Below are 12,291 nucleotides of genomic sequence, written 5' to 3' on the forward strand. Positions count from 1 at the left end.
AGAAGTGAGGGGGACTCCAAACCTGGCAGAGTCCGCAGATAGGGCTCCAGGTATGAGACTGTTGACTTCCTGACCATTTCGCAGATCTGTCGAAAGTGGATGAGAAAGCCCGGTGAGTCCTCCCTCCACCTGGCAATGCCCCTGCCCCCTCCCTCCCACCACTCCAGGGACTGGGGCTTATATCCCACCCTATAGGTAGGCATATGATGAAAGGGAGCAGAGAGCACTACCCCCACAACGCACAGCACTTGGTCACTGTCCCATTGGGGCTGGACTGTCACACAGGTGGGCCAGCTTAAATTCCTAACTGCCCTGGAACTCACATTAAAAGTAGATGGCAGTCAGGCTGGCACTGCTCTACTGTCAACTGCCCTCCATTCAGTGTCTTGGCAGCTAAGTGGAAAGAAGTGCAGTACAAAACTGCATCTATTAGAGAGCAGAGGAGATAAAGCAGAGAGCTTCTAGGTACAAGAGGGAGCTGTGGCATCAGAGGCCCCGTTGCCCCATTCCCCAGCCCCCTTGCCTCTTCCTGCTCAGATGCCTGGCCATCTGGGAATAAGGGATCCTAAGGAGCATGGTGCCGGGCCTGCAGGCAGTACTGACTGGGGCCACCAGATGGCCCTAAAGCAAAGCCAGAAAGAAGGTTGTTTGGAGCATTATATTCCTGTCAGCCAGGAATGTTCTCAACAAGTCAGGAATTCCAGTTTGGGAGATCTCAGAAGTCTCTAGTTTTGTGATTTCTTAACTTCAGCTATTCCTACACTATCCCTGTGACTTTGCCTTTCCCACTTACTAACTTACTTAATATTTTCTTTATACCATATGGCCATTTAAAAATTGTATTACACCGGACACTTGGTAATCACTCATGTCAAGGGAAAACTAGTATCCCTTGGCATAAACAGGATATAACAGGGACAAAGAATACAAGGGATTGAAAAAACTCTCTGGAAGTCTGGCTAGATACTGTTGCCTATTAAATAAAGCCTCTTTATTGTTAAACAAAAGTGTTACAGTATATTAACCCCAGGCTGAGGTTTCCCCTTTGACATGAAGAAGAATGAGAAAGACTATAGAGGGAATCGCTTGTTCATTCTATCATTCTGCATAGTTTAATATGGAGGCTTCACATCACTTAAAACAACTCTCCATTTGGAGGAAGTTTCTCCACTTTGAGAACCTTTGTTTTGTGCAAACTCCAAGCCACCGTAGCCTGTGTCAGGTGGGCCTGGCTTGGCCTCTCCTGGAACAGTGGGTACAAGGGGTGCTACCCAGGCAGCCCACCCTTCTGGGGCCTGAATCCGTCCACCCCATGTCCCTCGGTCAGAGGTCCTCTCTCTGTGGAGCTTGGCAATCATGGCCCTTTGGAGGCTGAAGCCAGTGACCATATCCCCTGAAACTGTCCATTTCTTGGGCTCAGCCTCTAGCACCGGCCCCATTCATCCCTGGACACATGGTACCAGGGTTTTGTGGGCCATGTTTCCTGTATTTGTAGGGCAGAGAGCACAACTTGCCTGCTGCTGCACAAGACTACTGGGAGCACACGTGGCAAAGAAAATCACCTCGCCCCATTTACCCAGCTCTCGCTCTGTACCAGGCACCAGTGAGTGCTTGTGTATATGTTATACGGGCCTCACAACAGCCCTGCAAAGTAGATGCTATGATTATTCCTTTTAATAGACAAGAATCATTAAGGGTCAGACAGATTAAGCCAGTCACTGAGGCATCATGGTCCGCAAAGTGGCAGAGCTGGGATTTAAACCCTAATTGTCTGCAGGGCTCAAAAGTAAAGATTCAAGGAGATGAAACCCAGTTGAGAAATGATTCTGTGGTGGTAATAATGTCAAGTGCTCTGAACACATCCCTTGTACCCGGCTCTCTCTCTGGTTATCTAAGCAAATCCTTGCCATCCCCCTTCAAGATAGGGGCCATTGTTCCCATTTTATAAATGAAGAAAGAGACTGAGGTTCTGGGGGTGGAAGGCATCCACTTGCCAAGGATACACGGAGGGCAAATGGAAGAGGCACCTCTTTGCCTCCAAGACCAAGGCTTTTTCCAGAGACGGGAGACACGGAGGGCAAACCCCACTGCTATTCTCAGTATGGTGCCTTTGTTTTGGTGGGGAAGTCTTATTTAATAAATGGTTTCCTCCACTCAAGGTGAGAAAGCCATCCTAGTTTTTCTCCTTTAAAGTTTTAGATCTCTTTAGGCATTTAAATCTGTAGACCATCTGGAGTTGCTTTTTGTGTATGGTGTGAGGGAAGGATCTAAAGTCACTTCTCCATAACTCTAATATTATCTACAGCTAGATATCAAACACTCTGTCAGTTCCATTCAGCATATGTGGTCGTACAAACCTGAGAAAGCCTTGAAGTTTGCCTTTTCACTTCAAGGACTTGCTAAGGAAATTCAAATGACAGTGTACTTAAGAGACAAGGTCGTTTCTGAGCATACTTGTGCTAAGCTACTTGTGCTAACTACAGATCTACTTATTCTTCTGTTTACCTTTTGTTCCAAGATATTTTTGACATTGTTTTCGATTTTTTCATGGAAGAGTTTCAGGATCCAGCTGGAGAAAAGAGTAGAGGGTCAGGATCTACTTTGTGATTAATTAGGATTCACAACAGGTGGGGCACCCATGGACCTGATCTTTCCCCATGTTAACCCAAGAAGGCACCCAGCCAGATGAGTTTAGTCCAAGGGAAGGTGACCCATAGTATTCTCCTGAATCAGAAATGGAAGTGGGAGAGGCTAAATCACGGTTGGGGTGTTAATTATGTATATCTGTGATTTTAGCCTCTCCGGCATCCTTTTCCTTCCTTAAAACCCACTCCTTCCCCATTTCTAGTCTTTGTGGTTCAGTGGGACTAAACCAACCTCTATTCCTGGATCTAAGGGGCGGCTGTCCTAGACTCTGGCTCAGCTAGTAAGAGTCCATAAAGATTGGTCCAGAGATGGGCACGTGACCCCACAGTGCCCACTGAGAGCTTTCCCCCAGTTTTCCCTGGCGCTGTAGGAAAGGCTGCTCCCACTTGCTGAGACAGTGAGCCCTGAGAACAGAGGAGGACAAGAGCTTCCAGTGACCATGTCTACTACTGTAAGGGTGGGGAACTCTGCTTGAGAATGAAGTAGCCCCAAGGTACAGAGAGATTCCTGGTGACAGTGGTCGAACACCTGGATCCCGTCATAGCTTTGGATACATCCATGGGCTTTTCACATATATATGAGCCAGTCAAATCCATTCTTAATGCTTAAACATCTGAGTTGAATTTTTGTAACTTGCAACTTAAAGGAGCCTGGTGAATTTAGAGGTCAAAAGTCTTGAAGACTGGGAAGGGTACAAAATGGACTAAGAAGGATAGGAATATATATGAATTAGACTGTTTAGAGAAAATGAAATACGTGGCTCTTAAGATAAACACTAATTAAACCTGAGATGCTCTCACTGTTCAGACTGGCAAAAAGCTAAATCTTTGATCGTACCCTGTGCTGGTGATAGTGTGAAGAAGCGGACTTTCTACCTTCCTAGTGGAAGTGGAAACTGCTAAACCTCTTGGAAGGCAATTTTTTAATGTATATTTAAATTACAGAATGCACACACTATTTTAAGAATTTATCCTACAATTTGCCCAGATGCAAAATAATATGATGTACAAGGTTATCCTTGGTAACATTGTTTGTAATAGCAAAAGACTGGAAGAAACCATCCCTACTCTCCCAACTAAAAGTCTAACGATAGAGGACTAACTATACATTTTACTGTCTGCATATAATGGAGTACTATGAAAAGGCAATTCTTGTGTTCTGGTGTGGAAGGGCTTACAAATACATTGTTAAGTAAGAAAAGCTAGCATCTTACTATGCTGATGGACACTCACTGCAATGGGGTGTGTGGCAGGGGGACTTGATAACATAAGTGAATGTAGTAACCACAGTGTTGCTTATGAGAAACCGTCATAAGGTTGTATATCAGTGACATCTTAAAAAAATGTGATCCAGGGGATGCTTCACTGAAAAGATATTTTAAAAAGTGAGGAAAGCTAGGGACATAATACTGTATGTAGCATGCTACCATTTGTGTGAAAAATAAAAGGACAAAATACCTAAGTGTGCAGGCCTGGGCTCTCTCAGGAATGATACGTAAGACACTGTTACCCTTGGTTGCTTCCGGCGAGGAGAACCATTTGGTAGGGTACCAGACTGGAGAGACATTTTTTTACTCTGCACCCTTTTGTTTTTGTTTTTTGAAATTTTGAACTATGCAATGAATTAACCACACAAAAACATTTACACTTTTTTGAGGTTTAAGAAGGGGAAGTAAGGCAGCAAACAGTAAGGAGTTGCCTCAGAAACTTAAAACTAGAACTACTATCTGATTCCGTAATCCCACTTCTGGGTATTTTTCCAAAGAAAATGAAGACACTGACTCGAAAAGATATCTCCACTCCCACATTCATAGCAGCATTATTTACAATGGCCCAAAATGGAAACAATCTAAGTGTCCATCAGTGGATAACTGGATAAAGAAAATATGTATATATAATAGAATATTACTCAGCCATAAAAAGGAAGAAATCTTGCCATTGGTGACAACATGGATAGATCTTGAGGGCATTATGCTAAGTGAAATGTCAGATGGAGAAAGTGTATGGTCTCACTTTAATGTGAAGCTAAAAATAAATACCCCAGAACAAAAAATAAAACAAGCTCATAGATACAGAGAACATCTGGGTGGTTGCCAGAGGCAGGGGATAGGGGTGGACAAAATGGGTAAGGGTGGTCAAAAGGGACAAACTTCTAGTTAGAAAATAAGTAAGTTATGGGGATGTCATGTGACACAGCATGGTGATGATTTGTATATTTGAAAGTTGCTGAGAGAGTATATATTAAAATTTCTCATCACAAGAAAAAAAAATTCCAGAACAATGTCTGGTGACAGATGTTAACTAGACTTATTATTTTGTGATGTCTACAAATACCAGATCATTGTGTTGTATACCTGAAACTAATATAATGTGTGCTAATTATATCTCAATTAAAAAAAAGGAAGTAAGGCCTATTCTTTATAGCCTCTAACATCCACCAAACAGCTTACTTGGCCGTTTAGCAATTAGTCACTCACTCATTCATTCAACAAATGTTTGCTGAGCCCCTGCCATGGGCTAAGCACTGAGTTAGCTGTTGCTAGGACATTGGTGAATAACCTTGTGGAGCTCACAGTGTGAGTCAAATTCACTTCAGGTAAAGCTGCCTAGAAAGAGCCCCTTCCAACTGCAGACACTGTTCTCACCTGGGGGTGAGGAAGACAGTGCGGGAAGTAAGTGAACTAAGTTAGTGGAATTACTTCTGGTAAATTTTTTTCTCCCATAAAACTTTCTGTACCATTTGATGTGTGCTGATTGTGATGTGTGTTATAAATGTATGCATATTAAATTCATGTGGTAAAATTGGACGCAAGTGTTTGCTGGGGTTCTGAAAAAAGCATTTTGTATTTTCTGGGACTCTGTGCCCTGAGCAAGCCAGGGACCCATACCCTGGTTGAACCTTGGCCCCTGGATGGGACTGAGATACCCTGCCCTAGAGACCATGGCTGGGGTCCCCAATAGCCTGCCCCCTTCAACATCTATGGGTATCCTTCCAACTCTGAGTCAAAGTACAAAAGATTGAAGCAGTAAGAGACTTTCCATGCATCACAGACTACATACAGTCATCCTGCACCCATTCCTCTTCTCGTCGCCCATATTCAATCCAGCCTCCTAAATATGCCTAGAAGTACTCTTTCCCTACCTCCACTACCCATCAGTGCCTGGGGCTTCGTCTTTCCGAGACAACTGCCTCTGCCTCCTCTCTGGTTTCCCTCCATCCACTCTGTCCTGCTCTACTATCTTCTAGAGGAAGATAATCTTCAAAAAAAAGCAAAATTTTTTGTGTGTAATTATATCACTGTCCTTCTTAAAATCCTCCAGTGACTTCCTGTTGCCTAACTTCAGGATAAAGGCTAGATTTTGGCTCCACTTATTCCCTTCAGTTCTTCTAATTAATCAACCCTCCTCCAGGTACACGGACCTCCTTTTACTTCCTGGAAAGCAGAGGCTTTTCATGCCTCAGGATCTTTGCACATACTTCTCCCTCAGCCAGAAAAGCTCTCTCCTCCTCCTCTTTCATTAGAATTCAAAGCTCCTTTCAGGTGTCATTTCCTTGAAGAAACTGTCCTTGCTTCAAAGGCAAGGGAAGTCCTTCTATGTGCATAGTATCTGTACTCTCTGTTGGGCCTGTTAGCACAGCTATGTTGAAGGTAATTCAATTTATATTAAAATATTTTTTCTTTCCCCACTGTAATATAAATTGAAGCAAGGTGGGACTCTATTTTGTATCATCTTGTAGGATCTGATAAATAATAGGGGATCAATAAATATTTGTTTGAATGAATGAGTAAAGCTACTAACTTCCCATTTTTGTGAAGAACATGTATATTCACATTTTCTGTGTCCATATCAATAGTACCCCAAATATGCAGCTATCGCCACTGAAACAAAATAGCTAAAACATTTTGCTGATCCCACTGTGTCCATTTCCACTTTTTTTGGGTATGAAAACCATATAGAATTTCATGGCTTTGCTCCTGAGAAATGGGGTATTATGCCCACCCAATTAAAACAACACAATGGTTTGAAGCTATATAGGCTCAACTAAAATTTCCTTTCCCAAATGGCACCTGAAGTTCAAATCCTCTATATTTGTGCAGAAAATATTTGTCAGTTGCATAAATGAACTAACAGTCTTTGAGTTTCCCCAAACATAAATATAAACTGACAAGAGGACCCCATGTTTCTGTTGACATTTTGTTTCCCTCAACATGGTCACCCAACGAATAAATTTCCAGCGAAGAGGTAATGGGCTGTTTATTGTTCGCCACTGTCCCCACCCACCCCCACCAGTTCCATTTTGCTCTTCTCTGTGTCCTGGGGGGCTGACATCTACAGATTCAAGCTCTCTTGCTCTCAGGTTTTGGTTGTTTGGGCTACTGGGAGGCACAGGCAGGAAGGAGAGAAGAGCTGGAGTATTTATACCCAGATGCCTCCTGGCTTTGCTACAACAGTCCTGTCCCATGGCCTCTTCTGCCAGGTTCCAGATCTTTCTAAGCTATGGACATCCTTCCCTGCCCTCTTACCTTTAACCCTAGCAGTGATACTATCTCCCTGAGGTCACTTGTCTCTGGGTGCTTTGGGAGCCCTTAACCCTGCTCACACTCCAGTTAATATTCTCTTCAGGAGATTCTTAGCAGTTAAGCCTTTGGGTTGCCCTCTGCTTCCTGCCAGTGTCTGAGTGAAGCAGGGCCAACCAAAACAAAGTGAGAAAGCGGTCACCCTGGAGATTACCATCATTTGATAGTCACCAAGCTTCCCGGCAAGTGGCTTTGGAATATTACATTGCACTTAAAGACAGTCTTGCCCAGGACTCAGGCAACTTTTTCTTAAAGGGCCAGAGAGTAAATATTTTTGGTGTCGCACACCATATGGTCTCTGTCACAACTACTCAACCATGCCTTTGTATTACTAACACAGCTGTAGATAAAATATAAATAAATGAGTGTGGCTGTGTTTCAATGAAACTTTATTTGCAAAAACAGGTGGCAGATTGGATTCGGCTGTCCAGCCTTAGTCTGCTGACCTCTGATCTTGGTGGATCTTAATTCTTGCTCTTATGCCCCATCAGGGGTGTCCCCTGGGTGAACTGAATGCCGAGGCAGCTCTGACAGTCTCCAGCCAGCGTAGGGGGTCCCTTACCTTAGGTGTCCGGAGATAGCAATACTGACGTGGCCAATGGAGTTGCTGCAGTGGGCCACAGAGGCAGTGGGTTGCCCAGACTGGTGCTTGCCCAGGTTCAGAGAAACTGAGATGGAAATTCCATCCACACTCAGATCAAAAGTACCTTCTAGGGTGCTGGTTGGGAGAAATGAGAAGCAAATGGTGAATAATCAGTCACCTCTAGGAAAAGGAGCCGAAGCATGTAGATCCAGTTTTGTCTCCCAGTTCCCTGCTAACTAGTGTTACCCTGACTGAGCCTCAACTTACCATGAACTAAAATAGTAATGTTTTATTTAAAAAGTGTTTATTATTTGCTATGTGCCAGGCACATGGCTAAATGCCTTACACCTGTTGTTTTATTTAATCCACAACTGAGTCTATGAGGTAGGTTATTATTAACTCCATTTTACAGAAAAAGAAACAGGCTTAGGGATAGTCAGATCCAGGTTCTTTACATATCGGATGTTGAAGAACCAGAAATGGGAGACCAGGATGGGAGAACATGCCTTTGCCCGAAGTTGCAAGACATTCTAACCTACGTACTACTCACATGAAAGCCTTTTTCACCTTCCAGTTTCCTCTGATAGACATGTAGCTGTTGGACAGGGAAGCTCTGACACCCTGCCCTGGGTGTAAGCTCAAATCTGTGTCCCGGAGTTCAAAGCGCTTTATCTTCAGCCTAGGGAAAGAAGAGTATCAGGCCCAGAAAAACCAGAGGCAAATGAGTCCTCTGAATGAGTCCTCGGAGTCCCTCCTGGTTTCTCACACTCTTCCAAACCTACTGACCTAAGTCACAAAGGACAGTCAAACCATCTCGTTCACTTCCTTCAAGGTCTGTGCAGGCTCTACCTCCTCCAGGAAGCCTCCCCCAATCTTCCAAGACCAAGACCTTCCTTTCTTCCTTGATACCCACCCTCGTTAGCTGTTCCTGTCCATCCTTCTCACTCGACTGTCACCAGTGTGAGGACCCTGTGAGCTGGCTTTGCGTTACGTGTCTTGGCTCCACAGCCGGAGCCTGGGCTTCTCCAGGAAGCAGCCTTCCCTGCCCACCCCACTTCAGATACAAATAAGGGCTCGCAATTTAGATCTGAGATCACCTGCTGGTGACCTGTGGGCCATGTATGATAAATATGCTATAGATTTTCTTTTCTTTTCCTATCGTATTTTACAAAATTTGAATCAGTTGCCCACATTTTAAAGCTGGGAAATTTCACACTTAAAATGTGAAGGAAAAAAACCTGCTGAAAAAGTCAAAAGGCAACATTCATATTCCCTTGTAGCATCCATCAGCTGCAGGTGAGTAGCAGCTGCCTCCCTTTAAATGGGGCAGGTGCCCTTCAGGTAAATGTCTCACTGGTCATTTGCCTCTTTGTTCTCAAGCCCATTCCCTGTCCTTTCCTTGATTGGACCTATGCTCTATGAGGCTGACCAGTGCAAACTCTATTTTCCAGGATCATTTGCAACTGGCTTCTAGTTAGGATTGACCAATGGAAGCAGTAGGGGGAGATGAAATAATAGGAAAAAGGGAGAAGCCAGAATATTTCTTCTTCTCTTTCTGCCTCAAGTTGTCTTTGGCAGTAGGTACATCCCTACATTGGGTCCAGATCCTGACAGGCAACCCCTTCCTACATGATCCCCAGCTCTTGAATAGAGGCCCCGGCTCCTGTATTCTGTGAACACCTCCTCTTTGCCCAGCTCTGGGGATGTTAATGTTAATGACTTTTTGTTGCTGATTTTTGGGTTGCTTCACCATTCCCTATTTGGCTTTTCAGCTCTTCTAACATCTCTAAAGTAAACTCCCTATATTAAATTCCCTTCCTTGAAGTTTCTGGTGTGGGTTCTGCTTTCCTGGCTGGGCCGTGACGGATAATACCACCCTTCCTGGTACACTCATCTACATTACCCACTCATCTGTGGCCATTTGAGTTTGTGGTTCTTGTCAGATCAACACTCATTAAGTTCACTCAACAAACATTCATTGAGATTCTGCTCTGTCAGACCTGACTCCAGACACAGGGGTCACAGAGTTTCAAAACTCAGTCTCTGCCCTTGAAGAACTCACAGTTGGTAGTGGGTCTGGATGTGTTTACTGACCACAGTAGCCTATAGCCTGTGGAGAAAACTGGGTGCAAGCGGTGCTCTAGGGCTGGGGAAGGGCTACTGTCATCTAAGTGCCATGGCCTGCATATTGCATGAGCAAATTTAAGATAGCTCCTCTTTGTCCACTGATTTTAGGAAATTATCTTGTTAGACCTGGGGAGGATTCTGAGATGCAGGATTTTTTTTTATCAGTGATGGATAAATGATCCCAAAAGACCTATTCTGGACATGTGGGGGCTGGAGAAGGAAAATCCAAGCAATTCTGGACATGTAGGGGGCTGGAGAAGGAAAATCCAAGCAATTCTGGACATGTAGGGGGCTGGAGAAGGAAAATCCAAGCAATTCTGGACATGTAGGGGGCTGGAGAAGGAAAATCCAAGCAATTCTGGACATGTAGGGGGCTGGAGAAGGAAAATCCAAGCAATGAAAAAATGGATGAGAGAGAATAGGGGTGAGGACTCTGAGACTAAATGTGTAAAATGTGGAGGGAGATCAAGGTCAGTTAAGTCTTACAGGAGGGAGATGGCAAACCAGAGCCTGTTTACCAGGAACCAAAAGGCTCTCTGCTCTATTCCTCACTGAGGGTATGCGTGGATGCTGTCCTCAAGAGGTAGTCTGTATATAAAATGTGAATAAATTCTGGAAAGACTTAAGGTCCTTGATTACAGACTCCTAACAGGCTTTGAAGGAATGGACGGTATGTCTCAAGCTGGTTCCAGGCAATGTGGAGAGAAGCCAGAAGTTCCTAAGAGAGCAAACGTCCAGGGCTAGTCTCTTCAGGACTGATTTAGGGGCTGGGGAATGGTTTCTAAGGGTCTCCTCCCAACCTGATGATTCAAGAAACATATAACATCTTCCAGAAGCTCCCAAGAGTTGGCCATGAACCTTTCGCTTTTAGTCCAAGTGATGATCCCATGTTTATCCTCCTCCCCTAGGTCCTAGGTCCCTATTCTTCTTCCTCTGCTGCTGCTGTGGCTGAGAATGGAAACCTTACCAGTTAAATTCATAGCTCACTGTTAGAATCCAAGCAACTTCATAACTTCCTGAGAAATTGGGCAACTCCATGGTGGACAGCTCCTTCTCCAGAATGGCTACTCCATACTGGCGGGCTGAGGGGAAATAGAGGGAGTTAGTTCATTCGGCGGGAGGAACCCACCCAGTTGGGTGGCTGGGTTGGAATCACAAGGATAGGATTGGATGCAGGATTTGCCACTTATAATTCATGTAATCCCAAGCAAGTCCCTTAAATTCCCCAAGTCTCAGTTTTCCCATCTGTAAAATGATGATGATGATGATAATAATAATAATAATAATAATAATAATAATAATGCCAACCTGAGCCTGAGAATTAAATTGGATCATGAACTGAAAGTGCCAGCTAAATATCCATCCTTGTTCTTTATTCATCTGACAAGATCATGGAAGCAGTGATGGAATACAGTGAAGCTTTTGAGGAATCATTTACTGCAGTCTGGTCAAACCAGAGGCCTTTCGCTACTGCTTGGGCCGTATATTAACAGTGCAGATTCTCAAGCCCAGCTTCAGTAGGTCTTGGGTGGGTCTCCAGAATCTGTATTTTAATACGTGTCCCAACAATTGTCATGTGGATGGGCCGCAGACCACCCTAGGAAAAATACTGAATCTAGTCCCATCCTTAGCCTCTGATATTCAAGATGAGGAAACTGAAGTGCAGATGGTGACACATCCAGGGCTTTGAAGCCAGACAGTGGCAGAACCCAGCCTGTGATTCCTGTCCTGCTTACCACACCACTTTGGAGGGCAACAATGGGGGCCCGAGGACCAGCCAACGCCCCTTACCATATTCCAGGCCTTTTCCGGTGATCCTGACCACAAAACCAGGATTAGATGCCCCTTCTCCAAACCTGGAGACCTCTGCGAGCAGCAGTAGGGCCACAGCTATGCAGTATAGTCTGGCCATCAACCTGTCTTCAGCTCCTTCCTGGGCAGAGGTGGAGGTGATCAGTTTCTTTGCAGGAGCCTCCTTACTGAAGGTGACACAGCTGAGGCTGAGGTGCTTATAAAGCCAGGGGCCGGATGAGGAACTGAACTGGCTGGGAGGGAGGGCGGGGAAGACTCAAGGCTTTGGGGCAGCTCAATTTCCAGCAACTGCAGGATAGGGAAAAGGTTGCTTGTGAAACTGTTTGAGGTTTATTTCTGGCCTGAGGGTAGTGGTGCCCCAGCGTCCAACCTCTTTCTCTTTGAAGCTCTGCTGCTCAGTGCTGCTAGAGGAGCCTCCCCCACCCCAAACACCTCTCTCGAGCTGAACACCTCCATTCATTCCTCATTATTTACAGCCTGGCAGTGAAGGCCGCCACAACTTGGGTGTGACGCACCTCTCCAGCCAGACTTTCCACTACCCCAG

The 12,291-nt window shown here is 44.8% G+C and overlaps 1 protein-coding gene across 1 annotated transcript in view; it reads right to left on the reverse strand.

The window, feature by feature from the left end:
• Positions 1-11,961, reverse strand: part of LOC108392491 (lipopolysaccharide-binding protein-like) — a 25,566-nt gene extending 13,605 nt beyond the window's left edge. Inside the window, exons 1-6 of the mRNA XM_073236617.1 lie at positions 11,727-11,961; positions 10,903-11,017; positions 8,359-8,487; positions 7,788-7,943; positions 2,506-2,569; positions 23-86 (exon numbers count right to left, since the gene is read on the reverse strand). Coding sequence (XP_073092718.1) covers positions 23-86; positions 2,506-2,569; positions 7,788-7,943; positions 8,359-8,487; positions 10,903-11,017; positions 11,727-11,847 — 649 coding nt within the window. The 5' untranslated portion in view covers positions 11,848-11,961. The remainder of the gene's footprint in view (positions 1-22; positions 87-2,505; positions 2,570-7,787; positions 7,944-8,358; positions 8,488-10,902; positions 11,018-11,726) is intronic.
• Between the last annotated feature and the right edge of the window lie 330 nt (positions 11,962-12,291).

The sequence above is a fragment of the Manis javanica genome, chromosome 5 (assembly GCF_040802235.1).
Source record: "Manis javanica isolate MJ-LG chromosome 5, MJ_LKY, whole genome shotgun sequence".
NCBI lineage: Eukaryota > Metazoa > Chordata > Mammalia > Pholidota > Manidae > Manis > Manis javanica.